Source organism: Thalassophryne amazonica, chromosome 10 (assembly GCF_902500255.1).
Source record: "Thalassophryne amazonica chromosome 10, fThaAma1.1, whole genome shotgun sequence".
NCBI classification, from domain to species: Eukaryota; Metazoa; Chordata; class Actinopteri; order Batrachoidiformes; family Batrachoididae; genus Thalassophryne; species Thalassophryne amazonica.
This window is the reverse complement of record NC_047112.1, coordinates 63283175-63295106: the sequence shown is the minus strand read 5'-3', so window position 1 is coordinate 63295106 and position 11932 is coordinate 63283175. Positions and strand designations below refer to the sequence as shown.

At 39.2% G+C, this 11932-nt stretch overlaps 1 protein-coding gene across 3 annotated transcripts; it reads right to left on the bottom strand.

The window, feature by feature from the left end:
* Positions 1-964: 964 nt before the first annotated feature.
* Positions 965-11540, bottom strand: lhx9 (LIM homeobox 9). Of its 3 annotated transcripts, none has more exons than XM_034180119.1 (5): positions 11240-11540; positions 10105-10307; positions 8919-9277; positions 5975-6177; positions 965-2207 (listed from the first exon to the last, which is right to left on the bottom strand). In XM_034180119.1, exons 1-5 carry the CDS (start codon positions 11417-11419, stop codon positions 2151-2153), a joined length of 1002 nt encoding a protein of 333 aa, XP_034036010.1. In that variant the 5' UTR covers positions 11420-11540; the 3' UTR covers positions 965-2150. The 3 variants fall into 3 exon arrangements, with proteins under 3 accessions (XP_034036010.1, XP_034036008.1, XP_034036009.1); XM_034180117.1 differs by lacking the exon at positions 965-2207 and adding an exon at positions 5019-5441; XM_034180118.1 differs by lacking the exon at positions 965-2207 and adding an exon at positions 5019-5441 and having other exon boundaries at positions 8919-9274.
* Between the last annotated feature and the right edge of the window lie 392 nt (positions 11541-11932).

Here is an 11932-nt window from a genome sequence, read left to right as displayed (position 1 = left end):
TCTCCACAGCTGATAGGACTAGAGATGTGATACAAAGCTTTTATCAATCCATTGATCATTTGTCATTAAAAGATTTAAGAGACATCATGCCAACATCATTGTAGTTTTAAAATCATACTATGTGATTATGAGGTCATGCAGCAGCCTGCCTATTCTGATTTACATTTTACATTTTGTTACTGATTACAGTCAATTCTTTAAAAATGGAAAAATTGTGTTAGTCTCTTAAACTTTCTAAAATAAAATACAGAATTTTTGGGAGGAAATTCAGAAATGACAAATTGACTAGTGAAGAACAACCTTCCTCACCCACACTTACAGAGAAAGTCGGGTGTTGAAGACTTTTGCACAGTTCTATAAAACCATCTGTGTGTTTTTCTCCAATTAATCATCTTGCACACCATATGTGTAAGACCTGCAACAGGGTGAAGCAATCCTGTTGGAAGGGAAGCGGATGGTCGAGCTCTGCTGGTGCAAATACGTGCACATTGATAAGATGCATTCCAATCAACGGGCCAACAACACTAAACCCCTGAAATTCCCGTCAGCACGGGGCCAGGATGTTGTCCAGATAATTCATCCTCCTCCAGCTCCAACACTGAGCATTGCTGGCTGTGTTTGTTTGTGCTCCAGTCATGCTTCCTGCAGCTCGGTGGTGTCAACCCACCCACCGTCCTAGCCGTCAGACCCGGCAAGCACAAGGCCCGCTGCCACGCCGGCGACTGAGGTTTCCTCTCAGGCTGATGTTTCCCACATTATTGGAATTCAACACCAGCCTGTTTACTGGTCTCCACATGGTTTCAGACACCCCTCCCTCCCTACCCCTGTCCCCTTCCCCCCTCGATTTTTTCCACAACACACCTTGGTACACAAATCCAACACAGGTGAAGAGACTCATAAAAAATGTGAATGAATGGTGTTGAAGCTCTGTTGATGGTGCCAAACTCAAATAAGATCATCCATAAAATCTTAAAGTCACCTTTTATTCCCAAAAAAACATATATGTGTGCAGGCATGGAGCACTTTAGAACCACTGTACACCGTAAATATTAAGAGTGCCAGTTGCATTTGTGTCATTTCTAGCCCTGGCAAAGGTTGCTGGGAATCTTACAACATGCACTACACTGCTGTCAAGAATATCCACGATAACGAGGTATGAAACCAATAAAACGATTGTCTGTACCCTCTACAGAAAGCTGGATGACACGCACAAATAAGCTTGAAGCATTATTATGATCCGCGTCCTCACGGCCACATTTGTTTCCTCCTCGGCGAGGCATTGGGGACGCCGATTTCATCGGCTTTATTTTTTTTTTTCAGCTGACAATCAATCACACAGCGACTCAAAGCAAATAATACACAGCTCAAGGAAAAATGTTAAGATGATGAGGCGCATGCAAAAACAAAACCAAAGAAAAAAAGAAATGTCTTCTTTATGTACTTTGTGTCTCACTTCCTTCCCTCGGTGCAGCCAGATGGCAAAGCTCCAGCTCTGCCGTCCTCTTCATACACTCATCATATCTGACGGCCGTCCTGCTGCCCACTTTCAAGGAGGCTGCGTGTTTACTAATGACACTTGTGGCGAAAGAAAACTTCTATTTGGCAGGCTGATAGTTGGCTGTGCTGTACAGTACTGTGTGTGTGTGTGTGTGTGTGTGTTGTCATGCTGTTTTTTAATCACCTCCAGCCTTTCTGCACTCTAAAAAAAAATGAAATGTTGCATTTACTTAATCTAGTTATGTCAATCGGCTCCACAAAACTTGTTTGTTGAAATGGGAAACATAATTAATTCCAATTTCAACAACCACATTTTGTGGAGCCGACTAACATAACTACATTAAGTAAATACAACATTTCATTTATTCAGAGTGCATGGACTTCAGGTTTGTTTGTTTGTTTTAATACTATGTTACATTTGATTTTTCCAGTACAAAGCTTTCTTTTCACATAAATATCACACATGTTGGTGTCTCCTCCGTCGATGGATTCAAACATTCAGGACAAACTTTTGCTTAAACAGTCATCTGTTGTACATTTGCAACTCATTTTCTGTTGCTTGTTTATTTGCTCTCTAATCATCTTATCCTAATATTGTCTTTGTCTTCAATGGTGATGAATTCCCATCAAAGTTTTCCCCTTCTGTTAATACTTTAGGGAATTTTCAAACGTCGGGATGTATGGCTGTAATGCCCCAAGATTTGTTCTCCCTGAAAGAAACGATAGAGTAAGAATATATTAACTACAGAGCAACCTGGCTTTAAGGGGTCTGCATTTACTCTTAATTCATTTTAGGTCTACCAATATGCTATGCATAGATATGTATAATATATATTTATATATGTATAAATATATATGCTTTGCAGCATTCCTTTGATTTCAAATTTAAAGCCATGTTCATGCATTAAAAAGCAATTTCATATTTTTGATTGCAGGGTTTAGATGCAAATCCATGGGGCATTACGTTAAAAAAACACCATAAAATAGAAATAAAAAAATGGAAGCAATAATGAGGAACAGAGTTTAACCAATCATCAATCACTGAATGCTTTCTCACTTGTTGATGTGAAAAATAAAAAAACTGTATCCAAGAAGGAAGACAGAAAAAAATGGCAAGTGTAATGAAAAATAAAAAGCCATTTAAAGCAAAGTAGTTTTATTCACACAAATTTAATCAGATATATAACAACCGTTTGGTCCATAAATATTTAAGGGGAAATAGTTTCTATACACCATCTTTATCAAGAAACAGGGAAACATGGACAATCTTGATAGAACACTTACTGTACTCAACTATTAACACGAAGATCAATATATAAGGTTCTTGGATTACCCAACTATATCTCAAAGAGTGCACAAATGCTTTCTATGACATCGCTGCCCCCTTTTTTAAAAAAAACAAGATACACCATAAAAAGATCTTCGGAAATAAGATGCAAAACAGTACAAAACTAGTGAGGTGTCAAAAGGATGTGAATCAGTTAACAAAGAACACATAGATCCTGAATTTCACAAACTTTCTCCCAGGTTATAGCGTAAGGCACATAGTAGAACTGAGTTAGGCGTCTACTCCATTGAGTAGTTCGAGAGTGCCACTTTGTTCCCCAGCAGAACAAACTCTGACACTCACAATGAAATGTATCGACTCCCGTTGAAGGTTTCGCTTTCTTTCCTCACTATCATTCCAGCCAGAAGAAACTTTTTTTTTTCTTTCTTTTTTTTTTTTTTGGTCTGTCCAGTGGCAAGTGTCATTAACAAAAGTAGAAATATGGCCAAAAACAGAGAACACATGGGTAATGATTTCCCACTGGCTTCCTCTTACGACTCCACCTATCTGAGGTCATGTGAATGTTCGTGTCAGCTCTACAAATCTAGTTGGCGACGCCACGACTACTTAATCCTTTTTTCCCTTTAAAGATCACATTGTTACCCTGAGCAACATGATAAAAACAATAATGCACTTTCACTGGGCAGTATAGTGTCACTGTGCAGCTGAGTCAAGCTGTGGAACGATGGATATGTTCGCTACGGCTAATCTGTTGGGCCAAAAAATCTATCAAAGTGCTCCGTTGTGAAAACAATCCATTACAACAGTGCCCATAAACTGCTATCCAATTTGAATTTTTAATTCCCAAACAACACTAGAAAACCCAATTAGTGAATTGAACACAGAGAATTTGTTGAAACTCATTTCACATTTTTTTTTTTAGTTGCACCACAATTTTTTAAATTTAAAGGAACATTAAACTTAACATTAACTTTTAAAAAAATGTGTGTAATGAGTTTCAACATTTGTGTGTGTGTGTGTGTGTGTGTGTGTGTGTGTGTGTGTGTGTGTGTGTGTGTGTGTGTGTGTGTGTGTGTGTGTGTGTGTGTGTGTGTGTGTGTGTGTTAAATTAACTTATTTGGTTTTACAGTAAAGTTGGAACAATGTGACTGAGTTCCACACTCTAAAAAATTAAATGTTATATTTACTTAATCAAGTAATTTCAACCATTTTAATAAAATGTTGTTGTGTAAATAGGAAAAGCAAATTGTAACAAATTGTTACATTTAATTGCATATTATGTTTCCCATTTAACAACAAGGTTTAGTGGAGCCGTTTCACATAACTGCTTTAAGTAAATGTAATATTTATTTTTGTTTTAGAGTGCATGTTGAACCATTACCACTGTACAGGATTTGCTTTGTTCCATTTGATCACAGTAGAATTACGAGTAAAGACAAACTGGATGTTGCTGTTTCAGCACTGAGGTGCTACTATTAAAAATAAAAAATTTAAATCAAAAAAAGGAAATTTTTTATGATTTACCTATACACTCTAAAAAAATGAAATGTTATATTTACTTAGTCTAGTTATGTCAACCAGTCCCACAAAACTTTTTTTTTTTTTTTTAAATGGGAAACATTACATGCAAATTGTAACAATTTGCTTTTCTCCTTCAAAAAAAACAAGTTTTGTGGAACCACTGACATAATAAGATTAAGTAAATATAACATTTACATTTTTTAGAGGTCTGTGCAACATCCCAAAGTCTGATTCCATCTAAATCTGTCTTATAAAGACAGAAACATTCTGAAATAATTAAAGCCTGTTTTCTGGAGTTACCCATATACAGAACATTCCACAAGTTTATTATTCCAAAGTATTTCAAAACAGAACAAAAAAAAAAAAATCCTCAAATTGGTTAGTGCAGACACAGTGTGTACATATACAAGTTTCTGAGGGCAAAATATTCAAATTAAGATTTTAAGATTTACCAATTAAGTGATAAGAAGGGCACATTTTCAAGAATTCAATACAAATGTACAGGATCTGATTTTTTTTTCTAATAATTTGTGGCAATACATTTTTTTTTCTCCTGTCTTCAATCTTTTAAAAAAATGTCCGAAATCAGGGTCTGCATACTGTCAGTGGTCATCAGTCGCAGCCGCCGTGCGGTTTCAGATGCTACACGTTAAATGATTTCCTGGTGTTTTAATGCAGCCGCTGCTGTTCTTGCTCTTGTTGCTCTTGTTTGTGTGCACAGTACAGCGCTTTCTGTTCCAAGGAGCTGCCTCCGCTTTCTTTAAAGGTGTCAGGTTAAAAAAAAAAAAAAAAAAGTAAATTGAGGCAAAAAAAAAAAAATCAAATTAAAAAACAACAAAAAAAAATTCAAAAGAAAAAAAAAATCAAGTCCACTAGCGTGTTAGAAAAGGTTAGTCAAGGTAGTCTGTGAAGGGCTCCCCGAATCATGGCTGTCCAAACTAGAGGTGACGGAGGTCACTACAGTGATAGAGGGGTTTGTCAGGTCTGTTAGTGTGGCCGCACTGGAGGGGGGCGTCAGGGCGCCACTGTCGGATGAGGGCGGAGGGAGTGAGGTGCCATCAGCCTTATCAACACCTCCATTCTCCTGTCGCAAAACGTTCCTTCTGAATTTGGCTCTTGCGTTTTGGAACCAAACCTGCAAACCAATCCCAGTGTTCCTTTTACTTTTTTTTTACTTTAACGAAGGATTAAATTTCTCAATCATTCCTCTCCATGACAGCACATTCCAACTTATGACACTGATTAACTGCATCAAGCTTCACTTCCTTTAGGAATCAACTTCCACAAACTGCTGTGAGCTTCAGGGGCAGATAACAATGAAGCATTTACGTGATTTTTACAGCAAACCACAAACAATAATCCTTTTAATTTTTTTAACGTGTGAGCGTTGATTTTCTGCAAACTTCATTTTTTTACTCCACAGCTCAAAGTGACGTGCACTCTCCTTGTTAGTATTAACTACACTTTTACACTTCACTTAAGAATTGAAATAAATAAATAACTTGGATATACATCTAGTGATTAAAATGGACCAACCAAACAAAGGAAAAGAAAAAGGATGACTGGTGACAAATTGGTGTGAAATGAGAGGGGAGTGGAGGAGGTTTGGGTGGCAGGCACACACACGGGGTGGATCAGGATCACAGAGTAAAACGTGTATCCGCTTACCTGCAGAACTCTCTTAGTGAGGCCCGTTTTCTGGGCCAGCTGCTTTAAGTCCTTGGCATCTGGGTTGTGGTTGATGGCGAAGTAGGATTTCATTGTCCGCAGCTGATGGTGCTTGAAGGAGGTCCGCATGCGTTTGGTCTTCTGCGTTGGCGCGTAGGACTGCTGGTCCCGGTCCAAGTGATCTGTCTCGTTCTCGTTACAGCCTGAGAGGGCAGAGACCAGAGTGCAGGGCAGGTTGAAAACCTCACAATGTTCTGTAAGATTCAGTGTTAAATTACATATTACCTGATCAGTTACTGGGTTAAGAAAAAAATAAATAAAACTCAGGATGGTGAGGATTAAACAATGCATTTCTATTCCTATTCTGAGTTGATCAATTTAAACATATATTCACTTCATAAAAACTTCATATATCATAAAAACTGACTGCAGCAAGAAACTGATTGATGCTTCCATCAATGGGTGTGTGTGTGTGTGTGTGTGTGTGTGTGTGTGTGTGTGTGTGTGTGTGTGTGTGTGTGTGTGTGTGTGTGTGTGTGTGTGTGTGTGTGTGTGTGTGTGTGTGTGGCAATAAGCATGTGAAGCAACTTCATTTGCTTATTTGTAAGCAAATAAGATACTTTTCTATTGTTCTGCTTTGAATATAATCTGCACATGTGGGTTAGAAATAAAAAAGATGTATTTGAACGATTCTCTGGGATCAGACTAATTTATTTCTGCTTGCGTTTGCAAAGACTAATAGGCCTAATGGACCTCATTTGTCAGCAGGTGAGTACATGTAAAATACTTAAAGATGGTGAAAGTGGAGCCACTAAATTACATATATGTGTGGTTAAACTGTGCTGCTGAAACTTGATCTTTATCACTGCATACGGGGACAAAACTTTGCATGCAATTTTATGCTCCCTGATAAATGAGATCTTTGCATAATATGTGCATATGCAAATTTAGATCTCAGCACTACTGTGATAGAAGAAACTGTACCTTAAATAAAGGACTTGCACATTAAATAGCTTGTCTCTCTTAAACTGACCAAACACATCATGGACCGACCCACAGTGAGGACATTTAATGATTTGTTGATTATATTTTTTCCCACAGATTTGTGCAGCCACAAGTCAAGATCTCACTTGCTCTGCTGCAAATTTAAAGTGCCTTTATGTTGTTTTTATTTTCTAATACTGACCTGTTCCTTTTTTTCCAGGTGATTAATCCCAATATTTGATCATATTTATACAATTAATTAACATCATATTTTAAAAAAAGAATTATATTTCAAATAAGTGTTAGACTGTCTTCCTTCTTCACTATTAATATTAAAGTCACTGTCATGGATTTATTCCCAGCCTCCCACTGAAGTGTGTTTCACTCTGTGTCACCCACTAGGTGTCTCTGTATCCAAACAGGACCAAACTTTATTATTGGGGGGGTTACACCTTTTTTATGTGGAAGAAACAAACGTGAATTTGCTCATGAGAACAGGAGAAAACCTCAACACACATTTGTCATGACTGTGAATCTGGTGATCAGCAAAATCTGAACATTCAGTGTATAAGATGAAATTGTCACCAAAATAGAAACATTAAAGCTTTTATATTTCTTTTAAATCAATTTAATGTAACAGCTGACCTAATGGAGCACAATAATGATACGAATAAGTCAGAAAATCATCTAATAATTAAGGATATTTAGTATTTCAAAAAGCCAAAAATGATTCTTTATTTTAGCGGGAAATATCCAACAAACAGCTCTAAATAATAATTTTTAAAATATATATGGTAAAGCGAAGCTATTTGCATATCCCAAATAAGAACCTGAATATTCCCAGTGGGACTGAAAATGTGCAAAATCATCTAAATGTGATATTTTTAACTGTTACTGGAGCACTTTTTTTCTGTCATTTTCCCACTAAATGCTCATTATGGGATTTAGGCTTTGCATATTCTTTTGGAATGATGTTTGCTGATATTAATCCAATAAGCCCCTTAAAGCGGAGCCGTGGGGGGGGCTGCCGGCCTCTGACCGCCGCGCAGGAGGCCGCGGATTCCAACGTCACCTTCAATTAACAGAGAACAATTAACGCGCAGATTACCCTTTTTTCTCCCTATTCACCGTGGACACGGGAAACTTGGCGCACAAAGGCAAACTTTCTCAACCGCGCGTTAATTCGTGCAGACCGAAAAAAAAAAAAAAGGGCAGAGGGGGACGCCGCTGGAGGAGACGAAGGGGAGTTGGGGGTGGGGTGAGGAGTGGGGCGGAGGGTAACGTTCAGCTTTTCGATGATTTCAGATGACGCCTACATGTGACAGCAGGTCAACGCGGCCTGTGATGGACTTTTTACCATCAAACCAACAAAAATCAGAGACGAGCGTTTTTTCCTCCCCTTTCTTTTCTTCAATGGAACATTCCCAAATTTCACTCACACTTCATCGGACCTGGTTATAAAAGGTCGATGAGCACGGTGTCATCGAGGTTAAATTTCGGTCAATCGCGGCGCAGCAAAAGCGCCGCACATTTCCCCTGGAATGACATCCTCGTGCGTAAAAAGACGCATGGAGAGAAGGACGCGCTCCATTTCACTGACATCTCACTTTTCACTGGAATTTGCGCATCTTTACGGGACAGACGCGTAAATATGAAATATGCCGGAACGCAACACAAATGTCGGGATTAAAGAGGGAGGCCATCGTGCGTAATACAGCAACTTCCTCCACTGATCCATCAGATTAATTATATCATATTTAATGTTACACTTGTGACAACAAAGTCATGGGCAACATCTAAACTTTAACTTGTAGCTGATCCGCACAAATATTTCGAGCTAACTGCTTTTTTAAAAAGATCTCACTGTAGGCTTTTGCAGCAGAGCAAATGGATGCGCATTTTCCGCTATTTGCGCACCTAAAGTCCTCAGATTGTGCACGTGCACGATGAGTTTTCTCACCTGCATTGTAGCTCGGTATGTCGATCCCCATGGCCGGGCTCTTCCTCTTGCGCGGCCGTCCTTTCTGCGCCGTGCCGGTGCCGTTGAAGTAGGGCAGCGCCAGGCCGCCGCCTTTGGCCGCCAGCTCGGCGAAGTTGAGCTGCGGGTGGTAGTCCGGCCCCTGCACGAGCGTCTCGAAGTGCAGGCGGCAGTAAACCAGACTGTCCTTCATGCCGAAGTGGTCGCCCGTGGTCAGCGTCTTGTTGCACGTGGTGCACGTGAAGCAGCTCAGATGGTACACGGAGTCGCGTGCTCGCATCACCATCTCCGAGGCGGATATCCCGAGGTGGCAGCGCGCGCACCTCTGCACGGAGAACCTTCTGGAACAGACAAACCGTCAGTGGACAGCGACTGACACAAACTACAGAACAACCACCAGGTTTTCTAACAGGCCCAAACAAACGATTTTACATTTGCAACTTTAAATGATTGATAGAGGAAAATAGAAATATATATTTCTAAATACATTTTCGTCTATTAGTATATTTTCATATATATATATATATATATATATAAGACAATGACAGTTACATTTACAAGATGAGACACTATCACTATTGTTATTCACGTAAGTAACACTGCATTACTATTTTTTTTATTACATTGTGTGAAATCTGAGTCATGAGGCTACAATAACATTTTCCCTCGTGGATTATTTTCCATTTTCAGACATACTTGTTGACAAAGGTCACAAAATGAAGGTGGCTTTTAGACAATACACAGTAAATTTTGCAGAGATAAATTCTGGAGATGGCTGCATGTAATCAATCTAAATTCTGTCAGAGTATAAAAGAACTCTGCTGGAGTTGATCAACGTGATTTTTAATCCTATAATGAAGTTGATTTAACTCGATTTGGACTGGGATCATATGCACACAGTGCAGAGTCTATTTAACTGTGCAAAATTAACTGTGTAACACAAAAGTTGTCATTGTCATTAAAATCAAAGCGTTTATAGCAGTTACACTTGAGCTATAAGCAAATAAAAATACAATTTAGTCCCATCATTTACAGGCCTTTGGATACTTTAACGAGATTTTATCCAGCCACAATGAAATAAATACAATGAAATGAAAAAAAAAAGCGGAGCATAAATCCAGTGTACACTGTTTAAAACACTCTACATTTTAACTGTGGGGTTTCTTGCCTGTAGTAGTCCTCCTTGCAGTAAATGCTGCCGTCCTTTGCAAAACACGTGAGCTCAGACTCCAGCGCTAATTTACATTCACAGCACTTAAGACACCGCAGGTGCCACTGTTTGTCCACGGCCAGGAGGTAGTATCTGTCCGAAATCTTTCCACCGCAGCCGGCGCACAGAGCTGGTTTCTCCGGACTCATCGAAGGCATCGTCTGGATCACACACACACACACACACACACACACACACACACACACACACACACACACACACACACACACACACACACACACACACACACACACACACACACACACACACACACACAGAAATAGAGAGAGAGAGAAAATGTCTTAAAATCAAAATCCCACAACAGGCCTGTCCTGTGTTTCTGAGCGTGAAATTGAAATCTATTTACAGTAAGACCTTTTTCTTCAGACACTTTAAACTGCAGATGGCTTAAAGAAGAAATGCCATCTTTAAATAATTATTTAAAGATAAAAATAAAATAAAATATTGGCGTATATGTGGAGTACAACGTCATTTGTTATTTTGAGAACATTATGTTTTTACCCACTTGGCATCTAAATCTGCTCTGCAGGCTCTAACAGTTTGTGCAAGTGGAAATAATTTCTAATTTAAAAAAAATATTGAAATTTACGAGACTCATTGGGTTTTAATGCTAATCATTTTACATTGTCATAAATGTTTTAAAAGATTTATTCTGACGTAAAAAAAATCAGCTGAGTTTTGAAAGATGCCATATAAATCAATTTTGTTATTATTATTATTGTTATATTAAAAAGCAACAACTCAGCCAGCAAACAAATTTACCGCATGATATTTGGTTTAATGTCAATTTATTTAAAATATCTATCTCATCATATTTTGACAAATATTTTACCCAGAAAAGTCCCCTATTTTTGCAATGTAAATAAATAGGATATTAAATTTTTTTAATTATATTTAAACTAAACTTACCGTTCAAGAGAAAGGGAATGTTAGCGACATTTTTAAACTCAAACGACATCAGAATCTAAAAATAGGCTGATGAATCCTTTTTTTTTTTAAGAAAAAAGCAAACAGCTGCGTATTTCCATGCGTCATAACGCGCGTTTGGAAAGTTGGAAAGCCGCCCTCTTACCGACTCCCTGCCGTTGAGCTGCACGCCCTTCGCTAGGCGTGACTCCGTTTTCGACCTCCTCTCCATCTCCTCCATGATCCCTTGGATGTGATCCCCGGAGATCCCGTGGAAAAGCATGGCTCCCGGTCCTGGACGCAACGTGCAACTGCCTGCCTCAGTCTTACAGCCCACAACTTCCATAGACCGCAGCGCTGCACCCCGCGCGCTCAGCGCATCCAAAACGGGCTCTGAGAGAGAGGCACGCACACACACACACACACACACACACACACACACACACACACACACACACACACACACACACACACACACACACACACACACACACACACACACACACACACACACACACAGAAATTACCACCACAATCTCCTAAAAAGACACTGAGATCACTTCCTCGTGGAAAAGAAGCTACAGCATGGGTGTGAGAGGAGGAGAGGTGACGGCGCACCAGATTTTTCCTTCTTTCCGCGAATGTCTCCAGAAAACAGGAAGAAGAAGAACGAAAAAAGCCCAAAATGTATATAGTCCAAAGGAGGCGACAAAAAGCGGCGCAGGAGTGGTGCTGATGGTGAGGAGGGAGGAGGGCAAGGGGGAGGACGGTGTGAAGACTCGCCCAAAAATAATGACACGAAGTTGAGTTAATGGTTTTTCTTTTCTTTTTTTTCTGTGATTTTCTCTCCTGGTTTTTT